General features: G+C 44.0%; 1 protein-coding gene across 1 annotated transcript; it reads right to left on the bottom strand.

Moving 5' to 3' along the window:
- Positions 1-1511: 1511 nt before the first annotated feature.
- On the bottom strand, positions 1512-20075 carry LOC138961597 (adrenodoxin-like). The gene is made up of 4 exons (XM_070333256.1): positions 19840-20075; positions 14531-14643; positions 3734-3866; positions 1512-1962 (listed from the first exon to the last, which is right to left on the bottom strand). The coding sequence occupies exons 1-4, from the start codon at positions 20007-20009 to the stop codon at positions 1866-1868; spliced, it is 513 nt and encodes a 170-aa protein (XP_070189357.1). The 5' UTR covers positions 20010-20075; the 3' UTR covers positions 1512-1865.
- Between the last annotated feature and the right edge of the window lie 1075 nt (positions 20076-21150).

Here is a 21150-nt window from a genome sequence, read left to right as displayed (position 1 = left end):
TAATTAAGTGCATTTTGGAGAAAATCGTACCGTGTGCGTCTAGATCAAAATACAGTGGATTCCCTGGATTCTTCAGTTATGCCTGTTAAACTACCCCCAAATTACCCCTTTTAGCTTTTCCAAACAAAATATTCTTCTGGGAAAGTGCCAGCAGAGACATACATATTATATTTGTGTCTCTGGTGCCAGTTAATTTTTTTTAGAAAAGAATTATAAACAGATGAATCAATAGTATCCCTGTAAAATGAAAATATTGAATTGAAATAAATAAATATTGTGAAAGACACTTAATAGCTTTTTTCATATTTTGTTTATGAACAATTTTTGCTTGTAAAATTAATTGTAATCACAGAGAAATTTAATTCTATTCTAAGAAAAAGTGACTGGCACTTTCCAAGAAGAATATTTTGTTTGGAAAATGTACAGCCTGGAGAAGAATGAATGTCTCTATCTGGTGAATGCCAGTCCCAGAGCCTGCAGTCACTGTCTCTCAACATCAAGACACACACACACACACACACACACACACACACACACACACACACACACACACACACACACACACACACACACACACACACACACACACACACACACACACACACACACACACACACACACATGCATACGCTACACTGGCTTGAAGACTAATTAATTCATACTTCTCAAAGTCTGCCTATATAATCAAGTGTTTCCATTTGACACAGCTCCAGCCAGAAGTCTATATTCTGGCAGATACCACACTGAATGATGAAACAAGCAGATACCACACTGAATATAATCAAGAACTGGCAGATAACAAAGTGAATGATGAAACTGGCAGTTACCACAAGTATCCATATCAACTAGCAATTTCTTTTTCCCTTTGTTGTGAATGGTCTGCTTCTGTAGAATCTGAGCAACCTGTACTTAGCTGTACTTACTGTACTTAGCTGTGAATATTGCTTGTGTAGAATGTGTTCAACCAGTAAACTTTGTTGTGAATATTGCAGCTCAGCAGAATGTGTGCAGTGCTCATTAGGCCAAAAAAAAAAAAAAGGTCTGTTTACGGTAACCCGACCGACCCTATTTTTTTCGCGCGACCCTAGACTTTTTTTTGGCATTTGGGGAAAAAAAAAAAAAAAAAAAAATCTTTTGGTTTTTTTCGTGCAAAATAACGTAAAAATATGGTTTTTTGGAGAAAAAAAAATTTTAAAAATAAAAATCCCGACCTACCGACCCTATGTTTTTGGCCTATGTTACCGTAAACAGACCTCTTTTTTTGGGGGGCCTTACCTGTAGCTACCAGGTATAGACATAAGCCACATCAACAACTACCATGCGTTTCCTTCCACACACACACAAACACTTCATTTTGTTCCAATCGATAATTTTTTTTTATACATTTCTTTTTGTTAACATCGATATATTTCATTTTAGCTAAACTCAATAAAATTCTTCATTTTGTTCAAATCAATACATTTAATTTTTGTTAACATCGATATATTTCATTTGAGCTAAACTCAATACAATTCTTTTTTTTTAAAAATCAATACATTCCCTTCTGTTAACATTAAAATACTTAATATACATGTTTTTTTGTAGCTACCCTTGACCTGCCTGAGATCATCTGAAATCCTGCATCCCTCTGTTGACATCCTGAGACAACTCTGTTAGCAAGAAATGTAAATGTTCTCTACACACACAGAAAGAAATGTGAATGTTCTCTCTTCACACACAGAGAACACTTGTCCCTGGCACACACAACTGGTTAAACAATGGATTACAGACACAAGTTTTGTTTGATCGGCACTGTTCACGGTATCCTGAGACGACAGAGAATGAAGTCGGTATGAGTGACACGCTCACACGACGGCTGGCAGCCATTAGGACGGCTCGCGAGCGTCTGCTACGCCGGCTGGGACCCTGACCTCCCAGCCCTCCATGTTCTTGGTCACCACCACCTGGCAGCCCAGCCGCGACCTGCAACCACAACCACCGTTATTTCTACAATCAACACAACACAAGAATTGTTATTTCCAAAATTAACCCAACAATACAACCCTTCATTCAACTATCAACCGCAACGCAAGAATTATTTTAATAATTAACCACAACATAACAACCGTTATTTCTATAATCAACCACAACACTCTTTATTTCTACAATCAACCAAAACACCCGTTATTTCTACAATCAACCAAAACCATCGTCATTTTTACAATCAATCACAACACAACCGTTATTTCTACAATCAGCCACAACCACTGTTATTTCTACAATCAACCACAATCACTGTTATTTCTACTACCAACCACAACCATCCTTATTTCTACTATCATTATCAACCACAACCACCCTTATTTCTACTATCAACCACAACACAAGAACCGTTATTTCCTCAAAAACAACAGGGACATGTGACCACAACAACAAAACAACCATTATTTTCAGTATCTATATCACAACCATACTTCGCAATTGTAATAATCTGAATTACTGGTACATAATGTACTCTGCAAAATAAAAAAAATAAAAAGGAAAGCATTGCTAAGTTACAAAGTTGCTGCATGTTCATACTAAGTTACGGATGTGATTGTTTTATGTACATTCTTAGTTATTGATGTGATTATTTAATCAGGCATGGGAATTGAAAGAAGTAAACAAGTCGCGTGAGGCAAAATTACTACATTTAGTCAAGGTGTCGACCTCCAGAATGAAACTGAATGCACTGCATTTTTTCACCAAGACCGTATAGCATCGCAAGTCCAGCTCGTGGAAAAGGCAGTGAAATTGACAAGCCAGTAATAGCGCGGTAGTGGTTAAATAGCTGAGCAGGATAGCACGCTTTTCTGTATCGAGCTTTCTGAGCTTATTTTTAATCCAAACATAACATATCTATATGTTTTTGGAATCAGGAACCGACAAGGAATAAGATGAAATTGTTTTTAAATCGATTTTGGAAATTTAATTTGAATCATAATTTTCATATTTTTTATTTTCAGAGCTTGTTTTTAATCCGAATATAACATGTTTATATGTTTTTGAAATCAGACAATGATGAAAAATAAGATTGAATTATTTTGGGATCGTTTTATAAAAAAATAATTTTAATTACAATTTTCCGATTTTGTATTACCAAACTCATAAATTAATTTTCAAGCCTCCAAGCTGAAATGCAATACCAAAGTCCGGCATTCGTCGAAGACTGCTTGATCAAAATTTAAATCCAATTGATAAAAAAATGAGGGCGTGACAGTGCGGCCTCAACTTTCATGAAAAGCCGGATATGACGCCATCAAAGACATTTATCGAAAAAAAGAAAGAAAAAAACGTGACTAAATGTAAAAAGGCTGAACATTTCTAAGTAATAGCAATTGAAGACATGAGGCATTAAGTTGACAGCGCGAAGCGCCAAGGTGATGGCGCCTAGTCTTACAAAGGGGGTCCAGGGGCATGCCCCCCGGAATTTGTTTCTTCTCCAAATGGTGCAATTTGGTGCCATCTGAGCTCCAAGTTTGCCATTAAATTCAGGGTTTAGAACAAGAGTTTTACAGAAATTTTTGTTGCCATCTCCATTTATTTTTTGGCGAACACTTTTGCTTTTTCGGCAGAATTTTTTATTTTTTTGTGTGGAAATTTGCCTTTTGGGGGACAATTCCAATGCCTGGTTTTATATCCATACTAAATTACTGAAGTGGTTTGTTCATGTTCATACCAAGTGATTTTTTCATGTCCATATTATGTAACTCACGTGTCCTGCAGGTCAAAGGCCAGGTCGAGCATGTCAAGCTCCTCGTCAGTGGGAGGTTCAGGTAGCTGCGCATAATGTTCGGGTTTAAGGATCAGGTGGCAAGTGGAGCACGCTAGAGTTCCTTCACACGCCCCTGAAATTCACACAACATGTTGATCATCAGATTTATCATCAAGTTTTTCCTCACGCGTCCATGGACTGTCTATCACACACACAGAACAATGACAGAGATCATATGATGGGTGCCCACCTCCCTCCCACACACACCCACACAGAACAGTGACAGAAGTCAGAAGATGGGTGCCCCCCCCCACACACACACCAGTGACAGGTCAGAAGATGGGTGCCCGCCCCCCCCCCCCCCACACACAGAACAGTGACAGACCAGAAGATGGGTGCCCCCCCCCACACACACAGAACAGTGACAGACCAGAAGATGAGTGCCCCCCCACCCCCACACACACAACAGTGACAGAGGTCAGAAGATGGGTGCCCCCCTCCCCCCACACACAGAACAGTGACAGGTCAAAAGATGGGTGCCCACCCCCCCACAAAACAGTGACAGAGGTCACAAGATGGGTGCCCCCCCTCCTCACACAGAACAGAGGTCAGAAGATGGGTGCCCCCCTCCCCCCACTACAGAACAGTGACAGAGGTCACAAGATGGGTGCCCCCCCCCCCCCCACACAGAACAGTGACAGGTCAGAAGATGGGTGCCCCCAAGATGGGTGCCCCCAAGATGGGTGCCCCCCTCACCCCCACACAGTGACAGGTCAAAAGATGGGTGCCCCCCCCCCCACAAAACAGTGACAGAGGTCGCAAGATGGGTGCCCCCCCCCTCCCCACCCAGAACACTGACAGGTCAGACAATGGGTGCCCCCCTCCCCCACACACACAGAACAGGGGTCAGACAATGGGTGCCCCCCTCCCCCCACACACAGAACAGGGGTCAGAAGATGGGTGCCCCCCTCCCCCCCTCCCACAGAACAGTGACAGAGGTCACAAGATGGGTGCCCCTACACACACACAGAACAGTGACAGGTCAGAAGATGAGTGCCCCTACACACACACAGAACAGTGACAGGTCAGAAGATGGGTGCCCCCCTCCCCCCACACACACAGAACAGTGACAGGTTAGAAGATGGGTGCCCCCCTCCCACACACACAGAACAGTGGCAGAGGTCAGAAAATGGGTGCCCCCCCCCCACACAGAACAGGGGTCAGAAGATGGGTGCCCCCCCTCCTCACACAGAACAGTGACAGGTCAGACAATGGGTGCCCCCCTCCCCCCCACACACAGAACAGAGGTCAGAAGATGGGTGCCCCCCTCCCCCCACTACAGAACAGTGATAGAGGTCACAAGATGGGTGCCCCCCCCTCCCCACACAGACAGGTCAGACAATGGGTGCCCCCCTCCCCCACACACACAGAACAGGGGTCAGACAATGGGTGCCCCCCTCCCCCCACACACAGAACAGGGGTCAGAAGATGGGTGCCCGCCTCCCCCCTCTCACAGAACAGTGACAGAGGTCACAAGATGGGTGCCCCCCCCCCCCCACAGAACAGTGACAGGTCAGAAGATGGGTGCCCCCCCACACACACAGAACAGTGACAGGTCAGAAGATGGGTGCCCCCTCCCCCCACACACACACAGAACAGTGACAGGTTAGAAGATGGGTGCCCCCCTCCCACACACACATAACAGTGGCAGAGGTCAGAAAATGGGTGCCCCCCACACACAGAACAGGGGTCAGAAGATGGGTGCCCCCCCCCACACACACAGAACAGTGACAGAGGTTAGACAATGGGTGCCCCCCTCCCACCCACCCTGACACACAGAACAGGGACAGAGGTCAGACAATGGGTGCCCCCCCCACACACACACACAGAACAGTGGTCAGACAATAAGTGCCCCCCTCCCACCCACCCTGACACACAGAACAGGGACAGAGGTCAGACAATGGGTGCCCCCCCCACACACACACACAGAACAGTGGTCAGACAATAAGTGCCCCCCTCCCACCCACCACGACACACAGAACAGGGACAGAGGTCAGACAATGGGTGCCCCCCTCTCCTACACACACAGAACAGAGGTCAGACAATGGGTGTCCACCTCCACACACAGAACAGCAACAGAGGTCAGACAATGGGTGCCACCCTCTCCTACACACACAGAACAGAGGTCAGACAATGGGTGCCCCCCCTCTCCTACACACACAGAACAGAGGTCAGACAATGGGTGTCCACCTCCACACACAGAACAGCGACAGAGGTCAGACAATGGGTGCCACCCTCTCCTACACACACAGAACAGAGGTCAGACAATGGGTGCCCCCCCCTCTCCTACACACACAGAACAGAGGTCAGACAATGGGTGTCCACCTCCACACACAGAACAGCGACAGAGGTCAGACAATGGGTGCCACCCTCTCCTACACACACAGAACAGAGGTCAGACAATGGGTGTCCACCTCCACACACAGAACAGCGACAGAGGTCAGACAATGGGTGTCCCCCTCCCCCCCCCCCACACACAGAACAGCGACAGAGGTCAGACAATGGGAACCACCCTCCCCTACACACACAGAACAGCGACAGAGGTCAGACAATGGGTGTCGCCCTCCCCCCCCCCCCCCACACACACAGAACAGCGACAGAGGTCAGACAATGGGTACCACCCTCCCCTACACACACAGAACAGCGACAGAGGTCAGACAATGGGTGCCACCCTCCCCTACACACACAGAACAGCGACAGAGGTCAGACAATGGGTGTCCTCCTCCCCCCACACACAGAACAGCAACAGAGGTCAGACAATGGGTGTCGCCCTCCCCCCCACACACAGAACAGCGACAGAGGTCAGACAATGGGTGTCCCCCTCCCCCCCACACACAGAACAGCGACAGAGGTCAGACAATGGGTGCCCCCCTCCCCCACGCACACAGAACAGCGACAGAGGTCAGACAATGGGTGTCGCCCTCCCCCCCACACACAGAACAGCGACAGAGGTCAGACAATGGGTGTCGCCCTCCCCCCCACACACAGAACAGCGACAGAGGTCAGACAATGGGTGTCCCCCTCCCCCCCCCACACACAGAACAGCGACAGAGGTCAGACAATGGGTGCCCCCCCCTCCCCCCACACACAGAACAGTGACAGAGGTCAGACAATGGGTGTCCCCCTCCCCCACACACACAGAAAAGGGACAGAGGTCAGATAATGGGTGTCACAGACTCACACACACACAGAACAGTGACAGAGGTCAGACATGTGGTGCCCCCTCCCCCACGCACACAGAACAGGGACAGAGGTCAGATGATGGGTGTCCTCCTCCCCCACAGCACAGAACAGGGACAGAGGTCAGATGATGGGTGTCCTCCTCCCCCACAGCACAGAACAGGGACAGAGGTCAGATGATGGGTGTCCTCCTCCCCCACAGCACAGAACAGGGACAGAGGTCAGATGATGGGTGTCTCTCACACACACACACACACACACACACACACACACACACACACACACACACACACACAGAGTAACAATGGTCAGATGATGGGTGCCACACACACACACACACACACACACACACACACACACACACACACACACACACAGTAACAATGGTCAGATGATGGGTGCCACACACACACACACACACACACACACACACACACACAGTAACAATGGTCAGATGATGGGTGCCACACACACACACACACACACACACACACACACACACACACACACACAGTAACGATGGTCAGATGATGGGTGCCACACACACACACAGTAACGATGGTCAGATGATGGGTGTCACACACACACACACACACACACACACACACACACACACACACACAGTAACAATGGTCAGATGATGGGTGCCACACACACACACACACACACACACACACACACACAGTAACGATGGTCAGATGATGGGTGCCACACACACACACACACACACACACACACACACACACACACACACAGTAACGATGGTCAGATGATGGGTGCCACACACACACACAGTAACGATGGTCAGATGATGGGTGCCACACACACAGTAACGATGGTCAGATGATGGGTGCCACACACACACAGTAACGATGGTCAGATGATGGGTGTCACACACACACACACACAGTAACGATGGTCAGATGATGGGTGCCACACACACACAGTAACGATGGTCAGATGATGGGTGCCACACACACACAGTAACGATGGTCAGATGATGGGTGCCACACACACACACACACACACACACACACACACACAGTAACAATGGTCAGATGATGGGTGCCACACACACACACACACAGTAACAATGGTCAGATGATGGGTGTCACACACACACACAGTAACGATGGTCAGATGATGGGTGTCACACACACACACAGTAACGATGGTCAGATGATGGGTGTCACACACACACACAGTAACAATGGTCAGATGATGGGTGTCACACACACACACAGTAACAATGGTCAGATGATGGGTGCCACACACACACACAGTAACAATGGTCAGATGATGGGTGTCACACACACACACAGTAACAATGGTCAGATGATGGGTGCCACACACACACACAGTAACAATGGTCAGATGATGGGTGTCACACACACACACAGTAACAATGGTCAGATGATGGGTGCCACACACACACACAGTAACAATGGTCAGATGATGGGTGCCACACACACACACAGTAACAATGGTCAGATGATGGGTGCCACACACACACAGTAACGATGGTCAGATGATGGGTGTCACACACACACACAGTAACAATGGTCAGATGATGGGTGCCACACACACACACAGTAACAATGGTCAGATGATGGGTGTCACACACACACACAGTAACAATGGTCAGATGATGGGTGTCACACACACACACAGTAACAATGGTCAGATGATGGGTGTCACACACACACAGTAACAATGGTCAGATGATGGGTGCCACACACACACAGTAACGATGGTCAGATGATGGGTGTCACACACACACACAGTAACAATGGTCAGATGATGGGTGCCACACACACACACAGTAACAATGGTCAGATGATGGGTGTCACACACACACACAGTAACAATGGTCAGATGATGGGTGCCACACACACACACAGTAACAATGGTCAGATGATGGGTGCCACACACACACACAGTAACAATGGTCAGATGATGGGTGTCACACACACACACAGTAACAATGGTCAGATGATGGGTGCCACACACACACACAGTAACAATGGTCAGATGATGGGTGCCACACACACACACAGTAACAATGGTCAGATGATGGGTGCCACACACACACAGTAACAATGGTCAGATGATGGGTGCCACACACACACAGTAACGATGGTCAGATGATGGGTGCCACACACACACAGTAACAATGGTCAGATGATGGGTGCCACACACACACAGTAACGATGGTCAGATGATGGGTGCCACACACACACAGTAACAATGGTCAGATGATGGGTGCCACACACACACAGTAACAATGGTCAGATGATGGGTGCCACACACACACACAGTGACAATGGTCAGATGATGGGTGCCACACACACACAGTAACAATGGTCAGATGATGGGTGCCACACACACACACAGTGACAATGGTCAGATGATGGGTGCCACACACACACAGTAACAATGGTCAGATGATGGGTGCCACACACACACACACACACACACAGTAACGATGGTCAGATGATGGGTGCCACACACACACACAGTAACAATGGTCAGATGATGGGTGCCACACACACACACACACACACACACAGTAACAATGGTCAGATGATGGGTGCCACACACACACACAGTAACGATGGTCAGATGATGGGTGCCACACACACACAGTGACAATGGTCAGATGATGGGTGCCACACACACACAGTAACAATGGTCAGATGATGGGTGCCACACACACACACAGTAACAATGGTCAGATGATGGGTGCCACACACACACACAGTAACAATGGTCAGATGATGGGTGCCACACACACACACAGTAACAATGGTCAGATGATGGGTGCCACACACACACACACACACAGTAACAATGGTCAGATGATGGGTGCCACACACACACAGTGACAATGGTCAGATGATGGGTGCCACACACACACACAGTAACAATGGTCAGATGATGGGTGCCACACACACACACAGTAACAATGGTCAGATGATGGGTGCCACACACACACACAGTAACAATGGTCAGATGATGGGTGCCACACACACACAGTAACAATGGTCAGATGATGGGTGCCACACACACACAGTAACAATGGTCAGATGATGGGTGCCACACACACACACAGTAACAATGGTCAGATGATGGGTGCCACACACACACAGTAACAATGGTCAGATGATGGGTGCCACACACACACAGTAACAATGGTCAGATGATGGGTGCCACACACACACACAGTAACAATGGTCAGATGATGGGTGCCACACACACACAGTAACAATGGTCAGATGATGGGTGCCACACACACACACAGTAACAATGGTCAGATGATGGGTGCCACACACACACACACAGTAACAATGGTCAGATGATGGGTGCCACACACACACACACAGTAACAATGGTCAGATGATGGGTGCCACACACACACAGTAACAATGGTCAGATGATGGGTGCCACACACACACACAGTAACAATGGTCAGATGATGGGTGCCACACACACACACAGTAACAATGGTCAGATGATGGGTGCCACACACACACACAGTAACAATGGTCAGATGATGGGTGCCACACACACACAGTAACAATGGTCAGATGATGGGTGCCACACACACACAGTAACGATGGTCAGATGATGGGTGCCACACACACACAGTAACAATGGTCAGATGATGGGTGCCACACACACACAGTAACAATGGTCAGATGATGGGTGCCACACACACACAGTAACAATGGTCAGATGATGGGTGCCACACACACACACACACACACACACACACACACACACACACACACAGCAGGCACCAGGGCCCTAACACCTGACACCAGGGCCAAATCCACAAATCAATAATCTCAGCTGTACACACATTTGTTGATCCACAACTGCCAGGCATGTTGTGTTCAAAGTGCTTGGTAACTTGTTTGTTAAATGCACTACTTTCCCTTGTGTCCCCAGTGCAAATAGTTAAACAGACATAGGAAACAAAACAAAACAAAGAGCAGAAGTGACTAAGTAAGTCAGCAGTGCAATGCACATGACATTGAATCTAAGAAATGAGCAGAGTGCAGCCCCGCAAATTACTTTGTCAGTGGAGCATGTTGCCTGAACCAAACCAGCATGAGATTCAACCACTTGACTTGAGGACACTTGCTGCCATGGCCAAAGGAAAGACATTTAGTGCAGCAACAGTGGAACCCCCCTTTTAAGACCTCCTAAAATCTGAGAAAATCGGGTCTTAAAAAGGAGGGAGTCTTTCTTTCTTTCTTTGGTGTTTAACGTCGTTTTCAACCACGAAGGTTATATCGCGACGGGGAAAGGGGGGAGAGGGAATAGAGCCACTTGTCAATTGTTTCTTGTTCACAAAAGCACTAATCAAAAATTTGCTCCAGGGGCTTGCAACGTAGTACAATATATTACCTTACTGGGAGAATGCAAGTTTCCAGTACAAAGGACTTAACATTTCTTACCATACTGCTTGACTAAAATCTTTACAAAAATTGACTATATTCTATACAAGAAACACTTAACAAGGGTAAAAGGAGAAACAGAATCCGTTAGTCGCCTCTTACGACATGCTGGGGAGCATCGGGTAAATTCTTCCCCCTAACCCGCGGGGGGTGAGGGAGTCTTGAATTGGGGGGGGGGGGGGGGGGGGGGGCTTAAAAGGGGGTTCTACTGTACTACCCTAGTGAAGCAGTCTGTGGACTCTTGCTGCCAAGGTCAAAGGAAACACAAGGTTAACTATTGATCAAATAGACTTAAAAACAAAGATGCATTTAAAAACAGTAAGCTTGCAAACACATTCAGTGAGTGACCATTAATAATTAAACGCCTTTATTTCTGCATTTAAATCCCTGACTGTGGCTGAAGAATTAACGTTTAGCATTGATCTTGTCATTACGCCTCTTGTCTGTCGCGTAACAACCATATTTTATGATTTCAAGGCATTTCTTTTTTTACAAAGTGCCCCCATGCTTGTTATACAATGAAATGCTAAATTGATACTTACAATGTCATGCTGTTAAACATGTACAATGAAATGCTATATTGACAACGACATGCTTTTATACAATAAAATGCTATATTGACAACGACTGTGCTTTTATACAATGAAATGCTATATTGACAACGACATGCTTTTATACAATGAAATGCTATATTGACAACGACATGCTTTTATACAATGAAAGGCTATATTGACAACGACATGCTTTTATACAATGAAATGCTATATTGACAACAACATGCTCTTATACAATAAAATGCTATATTGACAACGACATGCTTTTATACAATGAAAGGCTATATTGATTATAGCGACATGCTGTTATACGATAAAATGCCATACAATGGAAGCCCCCTTTTACGACCCCCCCCCCCCCCCCCCCCCCTTAAAACTCCCTCCCTTTTATGACCCAGTTTTCTACGATATTTTGTTTACTACCTCTGTAAATTGACCCCCTTTTGTTAAGACTCCCCCCTTTCTAAAACATGATTTTTTTAAAAGATTTTTGGTGGTCTTCTTCTTCTTCTGCGTTCATGGGCTGAAACTCCCATGTACACTCGTGTTTTTTGCACGAGTGAAATTTTACGTGTATGACCGTTTTTTACCCCGCCATTTAGGCAGCCATACGCCGCTTTCGGAGGAAGCATGCTGGGTATTTTCGTGTTTCTATAACCCACCGAACTCTGACATGGATTACAGGATCTTTTTCGTTCGCACTTGGTCTTGTGCTTGCGTGTACACACGGGGGTGTTCGGACACCGAGGAGAGTGCACACAAAGTTGACTCTGAGAAATAAATCTCTCACCGAACGTGGGGACGAACTCACGCTAACAGCGGCCAACTGGATACAAATCCAGCGCGCTACCGACTGAGCTATATCCCCGCCCGTTTTGGTGGTCTGAAAACGGGGGACCCACTGTATTCATAGCGACATGCTTGCTGTTATACAATGAAATTCTATATTGACAGTGCCATACAGATTACACAATATTATTTTTTTTAACTCACATTGAGAATCCCAAGATTTTTTATTGTTTGGTGGGGCACTCACAGCCTCGACCCCCTCAGTGCCGAATAAACAAAAAAAGTTGCAAGAGATTTCCAAGGTGAGTTACGTACAAATCATGGTGTAATTTATTAAGTACACTCTTTTTGCGGTAATGTGTGTGTTATTGTTTTTGGACTCAGCACCAGGTCTATATTCACATCTCATATGGGGACTCAGGAAGTCTTGTTAACAATGTGTGTGGTAGGTAGGGCTGCGCTTTAAAGTACGTAGTCCGACCATTTAGTTGCATAATTCTCCGCTTCTATTTTATCAATCAATCAATCAATATGAGGCTTATATCGCGCGTATTCCGTGGGTACAGTTCTAAGCGCAGGGAATTTTTTTTTCTTTCAATTTTTATTCAAGGCGCAGGGATTTATTTATGCCGTGTGAGATGGAATTTTTTTTACACAACACATCATGCATTCACATCGGCCAGCAGATCGCAGCCATTTCGGCGCATATCCTACTTTTCATGGCCTATTATTCCAAGTCACACGGGTATTTTGGTGGACATTTTTATCTATGCCTATACAATTTTGCCAGGAAAGACCCTTTTGTCAATCGTGGGATCTTTAACGTGCACACCCCAATGTAGTTTTACCAGTCAAACATGACATATTTTGGAGAAGAAAAAAAGAGGCAATGTTTTTGAACATTTGACGTCACTAATGCCAAGGGGGTCTCTTGGCAAAACGAAATTGTGTTGCTTGAAGTTTAAGTTTGATAATTGCAGACGTTAATTCGCATCTTGTGATTGTTTACAGTGGACTTGGCGTAAAGCAAAATCAAATAGTCACATACTGATAAGGATACAGAAAGTAAGTGCTTGTTGTGGAATTCTTTTCATCGTTCACTATCATAATTACTTGCTGCTCTTAACTCTCACAAGTACTGTGGAACGTCATTCTTTAAGCTTTCAAAGTTTCTTTTTTGGGGTGCATTTTAGTTGTAAACAGACAAAATGTAAGAAATATTTTTTTCTCCAGGACCATGATAACAAATATAGATGGCATACAAATATTTCAAATGTTATGAGACTGGAAATTTTGGTTCAAACCATTGAAAAATGGATCCCATAGGTGGTATTTTTGTTTCCGATCTTTGGTATTTGAAGATTTTTGCGCAGCTAAAAAAAACCATGTGGAGTGAATTATGACAACAAGTGTGCATGCTCATTTTATATATATTTTTTTCTTCTCCAAAGCTGTACACCACCTTTAACTTATACTGAAATTACAAATGACATGTTTGACCAGATAAGGAACATGAATTGCAGTCAAAGAGTGAAAGAGTACTAAATGTTGTTTAACAATGAAATACTATTCTACTAGGTACGAGTGCAGTGCGTTCTTACAACATGAGTGCAGAGCTATTCTACAGAAAGAGTAAGTGTTATACTATAGTGTGTTAGTGGTCTTCATATCATTCCTTGCACCTTACAGCAAGGCCCTTAATAAACAGTACAGACTGACTACATTTGTATAAATGTCGCTGAGCTACTGACCAAAGCCATCAATGTCGACATCGTTCTCTATGACAACATCAAGCAAGTTGTCTCCCACTTTGGCTGGGGTTTCAATCCTTTCCCCATCTGGCATGAGAAAAGTCAAGGTCACTCTGAAAACACACAGCAACGACGCCACACAGTCAGTGATATTTACCATATCATAATCATATGCAGGGTAGCGTAATATAACCTCAGACACAACAACAAGTCTTTCACTGCACACACTGCTGGGATTATGCTGACGGTGACACGGACATGCACCATCTCACTCTACTTTTGTCAGGGATGGGCGAATTGTCTGCCTGATCACCAGGGGCGACTAAAAAATCCGCTGGGCTAGTAGAAACCGCCTGCAGGCAACTCGCCCGGCTGGTCAGTGAAAATGATGGTCAATGCAACACTTTTGATTGTAATATCGAATTTTAAAGCTATAAATACTGCAGATCAACTGTGGTATATAACAATTGTACTGGGGCAGCAAACATTCAGCCGGGCTAGTGACTTTATTGTAGTTATACTCACCCGGTTGGCAAGTTAAAACTGTGAGATTTGACCATCTTAATTGAAGTGGAGTTGTGCATGTTAGGGGGTACACTGATGTAGTTAGTGAAGTGTTTTCACAGGGCTATACTGATACTTAATTGAAGTGGGTGTGTGCATGTTAGAGGGGTACACTGATGTAGTTAGTGAGGTGTTTTCACAGGGCCATACTGATACTTATTTGAAGTGGGTGGGTTCATGTTAGAGGGGTACACTGATGTAGTTAGTGAGGTGTTTTCACAGGGCTATACTGATACTTAACTGAAGTGGGTGTGTGCATGTTAGAGGGGTACACTGATGTAGTTAGTGAGGTGTTTTCACAAGGCTATACTGATACTTATTTGAAGTGGGTGGGTTCATGTTAGAGGGGTACACTGATGTAGTTAGTGAGGTGTTTTCACAGGGCTATACTGATACTTAATTGAAGTGGGTGTGTGCATGTTAGAGGGGTACACTGATGTAGTTAGTGAGGTGTTTTCACAAGGCTATACTGATACTTATTTGAAGTGGGTGGGTTCATGTTAGAGGGGTACACTGATGTAGTTAGTGAGGTGTTTTCACAGGGCTATACTGATACTTAATTGAAGTGGGTGGGTTCATGTTAGAGGGGTACACTGATGTAGTTTAAGTGAGGTGTTTTCACAAGGCTATACTGATACTTAATTGAAGTGGGTGTGTGCATGTTAGAGGGGTACACTGATGTAGTTAGTGAGGTGTTTTCACAGGGCTATATTGATACTTAATTGAAGTGGGTGTGTGCATGTTAGAGGGGTACACTGATGTAGTTAGTGAAGTGTTTTCACAAGGCTATACTGATACTTAATTGAAGTGGGTGTGTGCATGTTAGAGGGGTACATTGATGTACTTTGTGAGGTATTTTTCACAGGGCTCTACTGATGTAATTAGTGGGTGTGTGCATGTTTCAGGGGTACACTGATGTACTTAGTATTTTCACAGAGCTATACTGATGTAATTAAAGTGGGTGTGTGCATGTCGCAGGGGTTCATTGATTGATGTACACTAGTGATGTGTTTGTACAGGGCTACACTCATGTACTTTGTGGGTGGGTACATGTTACAACTTACAGGGTGAGTTAAATTTTGAGATTTGGCCATCCCTGTCAGGTGTCAGGTGTCCAAAGGTCGCGGCTGCATGAATATCAATGTTTTGCTTCTTGTCAAAAAGATGAGGGAGTAGTCAAGGTTTTACGTATCAAAAATATCTCCTTACTTTCACCTTGACCTTACATTTTCTTTGAACTCTGGGGAGTAAATTGAAAATGAAATAAAGAAAATTCTTTCTTTCTTTCTTTATTTGGTGTTTAACGTAGTTTTCAACCACGAAGGTTATATCGCGACGGGGAAAGGGGGGAGATGGGATAGAGCCACTTGTCAATTGTTTCTTGTTCACAAAAGCACTAATCAAAAGTTTGCTCCAGGGGCTTGCAACGTAGTACAATATATTACCTTACTGGGAAAATGCAAGTTTCCAGTACAAAGGACTTAACATTTCTTACGTACTGCTTGACTAAAATCTTTACAAAAATTGACTATATTCTATACAAGAAACACTTAACAAGGGTAAAAGGAGAAACAGAATTCGTTAGTCGCCTCTTACGACATGCTGGGGAGCATCGGGTAAATTCTTCCCCCTAACCCGCGGGGGGTAATAAAGAAAATAAAGGCTAAGTCAGTGAATAGATTATATGCATTCATGAGCAAAGAAATGGGGGCAGCAGTATTTTCAGACCATACTTTGAAAAGAAAGGCGGAGGCCAGTGGTAAGGGTCACGTCAATGGAGTCAGCTCCCTTCCATGTTCGTGTCAACATAACCCATTGTCAGCAGTGTGCAGCAGTGTGTGAAAGGTAAACAAAGCAAACTGGAGACACACGGGATGAAAGAATACCTTCCAATTCAACGTCATTCTTAATGGCTACATCAAGAAGTGAATCCCCCACACAGGCAGTAACCTCAACTCTCCTCCCATCTCCCTCCACGAAATATAACACTACCCTGAAAATAATCATAGTACAATTGTCAAAACATATAATATACCTGTGATTAGCCACCATGCCATTGAGAAGATTATAATTGAATAAAAGTATTGTATTTCATACAAAACTAGTATTTTGAGCATGCTTTTTCTACTGCACATTCATAAAACTACCACGAAACCCCCAAAAAAAGAATGATACAATATCAGTGTACGAAATAAACATCAAAACAAAATAATTTCATCAACAAAAGTGTATTTAATTCAGCAGAATTAAAATCTGATGCCTTGATTTTAACCGCATCTCTGAGGAATTCATGCATTGATCAGCAATTAGTTTTGCAGTCTTTCCTTACTTTGAACTGATCTTAAATTTAGATTTAGCACCGGCTAGACATATATATATATGCACTCGGAGTGTATACAAGATTCGACCCCTGTATACACTCCGACGTTTAACTACCGGTCGCAAAGCGAATCTGCCATTCGACGCCACTTTGCGATAGCAACGCAGAGCAGTTGCATGATTATCAGACTTCAAACAATCTGATGCTGCATGGCCTTTGCTATAAGGTTGATTGCATTCTCGGAGTGTGCATAAAAGACTAGACAATCGCATCAACACTCGGAGTATCATACAACGCCATCTTGCGAAGGAACGTAGTACATTTTTGATTCATAGTATCCAAGTACGTTAGGGACAAACACACACACAAAACTGATGCTACACGGCAGTTTATTGTCGGAGTTTGGAACACACTTGGAGTGTGTATCGACCTAGAAATGGTTGCATACCATGTGAGTATATCATTGCCAGCCCTGTATACACTTTGAAAAAGAGATGGTGGAAGTCAATACCTCAGATTGATTTTTCATTGGCTACTTCCTAACGACTTGTAAGGGGGCATTTTATTGGCTTAGAGTTGTAACAGAGCTTTTCATTGCCAGAGTGTATACAGACCTATCTATCGATCCTGTATACACTCGGAATAGCAATTGCCATGTTAGATTTTTTTCTCCAAAACAAGATGTTATAGTATTACAAGCCAGAAACGGGTGAGCTCCATTTTGAAATGATGACTTTATGATTATTTTATTAAGTATACCGTCTTCTTCTTCTTCATCACGTTCATGAGGAAATTCCTTTACAGGGCAACGATCCTCATTTTGGTTGGTGCGCCTAATTTCCCTAGAGTGAAAGATAAGGCAAAAAAAAAAAAAATAGGTGTGGTTAAGGTAACATAGCCAAAAAATATAGGGTAGGAAGGTAGGCAATCACCTTTTTTTTTTTAAACTTTTTTTTCTAATGTGTACAAATTAAACCTACTTGACAGGGAAATAAGTGTGCGACTCGAGCGCTTTAGCTTTCATTGCGTTTTCTGCACTCGGTTTTTTTTGACAAATGTAAAAAAAAGTTATAGGGTCGGCCCCTAAAAATAGGGTAGGTCGGGTTACCGTAACCACACCTATTTTTTTTTTAGGCCTAAAGTGGATAGTGCCCCTACGAAAATCAAAACAGTGGTGGGTTGGTAGGCAAGCTATTGCTTTTTGCTATTTGCCGTGGCGCCTGATTTCAGGCCCTGGGCTGAGGGGTTAGTCTACCACCCAGCGCTACCTAGCGCAGCAACTGGGCCCCGACGAAACAATACAAACAGGACGAACAAGATGGAGCAAGAGTGATAGATTCTACCTATACCACTGGGACTAAATTCTTGGTCAGTGCATGCAATGATGCATCATGTGTCTGAAGTTATAATTGCCATGACAGAATTATGTTCCGACATCTTTGTTTAAATTCTGTTATATCTTCAAAAGTAACTGCTTTCAGATCAGATTCAAATCAGTTAATCTTTTACGGCCAATCTTTTATTTATTTATTCTCGCCCCCTCCTTACTCCTCGCCCCCTCCTAACTTCAGTTCATACTTTATTGCGTGCCGCGGTGTGGCGTCCGTGTAGAGAAGAAGGGAATAAGGTTACACAATGCGCTAGTGTGAGACGCCAAGTTTCGTGTTTCGAGTTGCTGTAGTAAATATAGAGTAAACTTTGTCTTTGGGACTGACTTTCTGTTGTGTGCTATCCGTCTTTCGACTTACGTAAGAGAAATCCCATTTCGAGCTCAGGGTACTTTGTACACATAGATAAAGAGGGACAATTCCGGACCAGAATTTCTTTGTGTGCTAAGCGAATTTTTGACTTAACCGTTTGTGAGTTAGCTGGATTTGCCTGTATTATTTTTAGTTGAGCTAATAAAGACCGCCTCTCCTGAATTACCTGAACAAATTTAAATGAAAATTATTAAACATGTTCTGCTCATGGTGTATTTAAATACATACATGTATGTATGCCATATTTAGTAGAATCATGGCACTCATTCAGCAAGCCATAGACACGCTGTATCTTGATACAGTGACATGATGTATGTATGATAAGATGTGACATGACTGATAGATTCTAATCTTCATGCCAGCAGCAGTGTTACTGTTAATACATGTAGTGTCAAGAGCATTCTACTTTTCAAGATCACATTGGTCTCAGAACTATACATACTTCAAAATAAAAAAAGTTAAATGTATCCCATCTTCACATTCTGTACGTGTAGTCGTATTGCACGCTCAAAATCACTGTAAAATTAAAATAAAAGCATCAAATCGATAAAAGATTCTTCTTACACTTCTGATGAAAACTTGGTTTAGTAATACTAATACAGAAGTCAATGAATGTCAGTACACACTTACTGTAAAAGTAAAACTAAGGGTGCATGAGAACTTACGTTTCTTTCTTGAGGCGAGGCACAGATGAACAGAATCTCTTTTTCTGATACTGCAGGAAGTTTTGACGCCTGCTCGGTAAAAATGCTGGTGCCGTTAGGCAAGCCGATCGGTTGGCCAACAGAAATTTGGGACAGACAGTCCGCAGAAGTTTCGCACAAGTTACAGCCATGTTGTGTGGTAAGGGCAGACGACAGACCAGACTGAAGGAAAGGACTGAGACTAACCAATCGCACGTATGACCGCGGGATGGACTGTTCTCACTAACGGGTCCGCCTAAACTACGCGCCAGCACGCGCTAGCACGCGCCAGCACGCGCTACCTTGAACCATAGCACTTATATACTTTATTTTTATATTTCTAGTTAGTTCATCGTCCATTCTCACATAATACAAAATTTCAAACTTCAATGATGAAAAATACGGAAGTTATGACGAGTTTAAGGAGAGCTAATGCACTACTCTCAAATCCGACGATTGTCGGACATGGAGCCACGGCCTTAGGATAGCTCTCCTATAGAACGCGTCTTAGCTATCGTAAATTTTATCACTGAAGTTTGAAATTCTATATAATGTAAGAACTGACAATGGAATGACTAGAAACATACAGATAAATTATATAACAGCTATGAATCTCAGTAGCGTCCACTTAAAATTGGTAGCGCGCAGTTTTAGTCACTGCCGGATTTTGTCGGATTTGAGAGTAGCGCATTAGCTCGCCTAAAACCCGTCATAACTACTGAAATGTTCAACACTCAAGCTTGAAATTTTGTATTATGTAAGAATGGACAATGAACTATGTAGACTATAAAAATAAATTATGTAAGTGTTATGGATCACTGGGTAGCGTCTACTTCAAAGTGGTAGCACGCTGTTTAGTCAATCATAGAGAAATCGTCGGATTTGAGAGTAGTGCATTAGCTCTCCTTAAACTCGTCATAACTTCCGTATTTTTCATCATTGAAGTTTGAAATTTTGTATTATGTGAGAATGGACGATGAACTAACTAGAAATATAAAAATAAAGTATATAAGTGCTATGGTTAAAGGTAGCGCGTGCTGGCGCGTGCTAGCGCGTGCTAGCGCGTGCTGGCGCGTAGTTTAGTCGGACCGTCACTAACAAACCTCAAAAAGAGGCTGGAAATGTTACGCTGTTCTTATGATCTTGGATGAAGGTTTCAAACTGAGCAGAACTGTTTCAGCAACCGTGCTCTTTTATTTCAATTATTTTTACTCTTGCCCGTTGATGACTGGAAATGTTCATGCTAAGCCTATAATCGCAATTTTGAGTTTTAGCCAATTACACATCTCGTTC

The sequence above is a fragment of the Littorina saxatilis genome, linkage group LG3, assembly GCF_037325665.1.
Source record: "Littorina saxatilis isolate snail1 linkage group LG3, US_GU_Lsax_2.0, whole genome shotgun sequence".
NCBI classification, from domain to species: domain Eukaryota; kingdom Metazoa; phylum Mollusca; class Gastropoda; order Littorinimorpha; family Littorinidae; genus Littorina; species Littorina saxatilis.
This window is presented reverse-complemented; position numbering and strand designations above follow the sequence as displayed.

Excerpts from the sequence above, each read along its gene's own strand:
- LOC138961597 (XM_070333256.1), bottom strand. The coding sequence starts at position 20,009 with ATGGCTGTAACTTGTGCGAAACTTCTGCGGACTGTCTGTCCCAAATTT. Across the intron at positions 14,644-19,839 it reads CCTCGCCTCAAGAAAGAAAC|AGTGACCTTGACTTTTCTCA; the intron begins GTAAGTTCTCAT and ends GTGTGTTTTCAG. Across the intron at positions 1,963-3,733 it reads GCCTTTGACCTGCAGGACAC|GTCGCGGCTGGGCTGCCAGG; the intron begins GTGAGTTACATA and ends TTGTGGTTGCAG.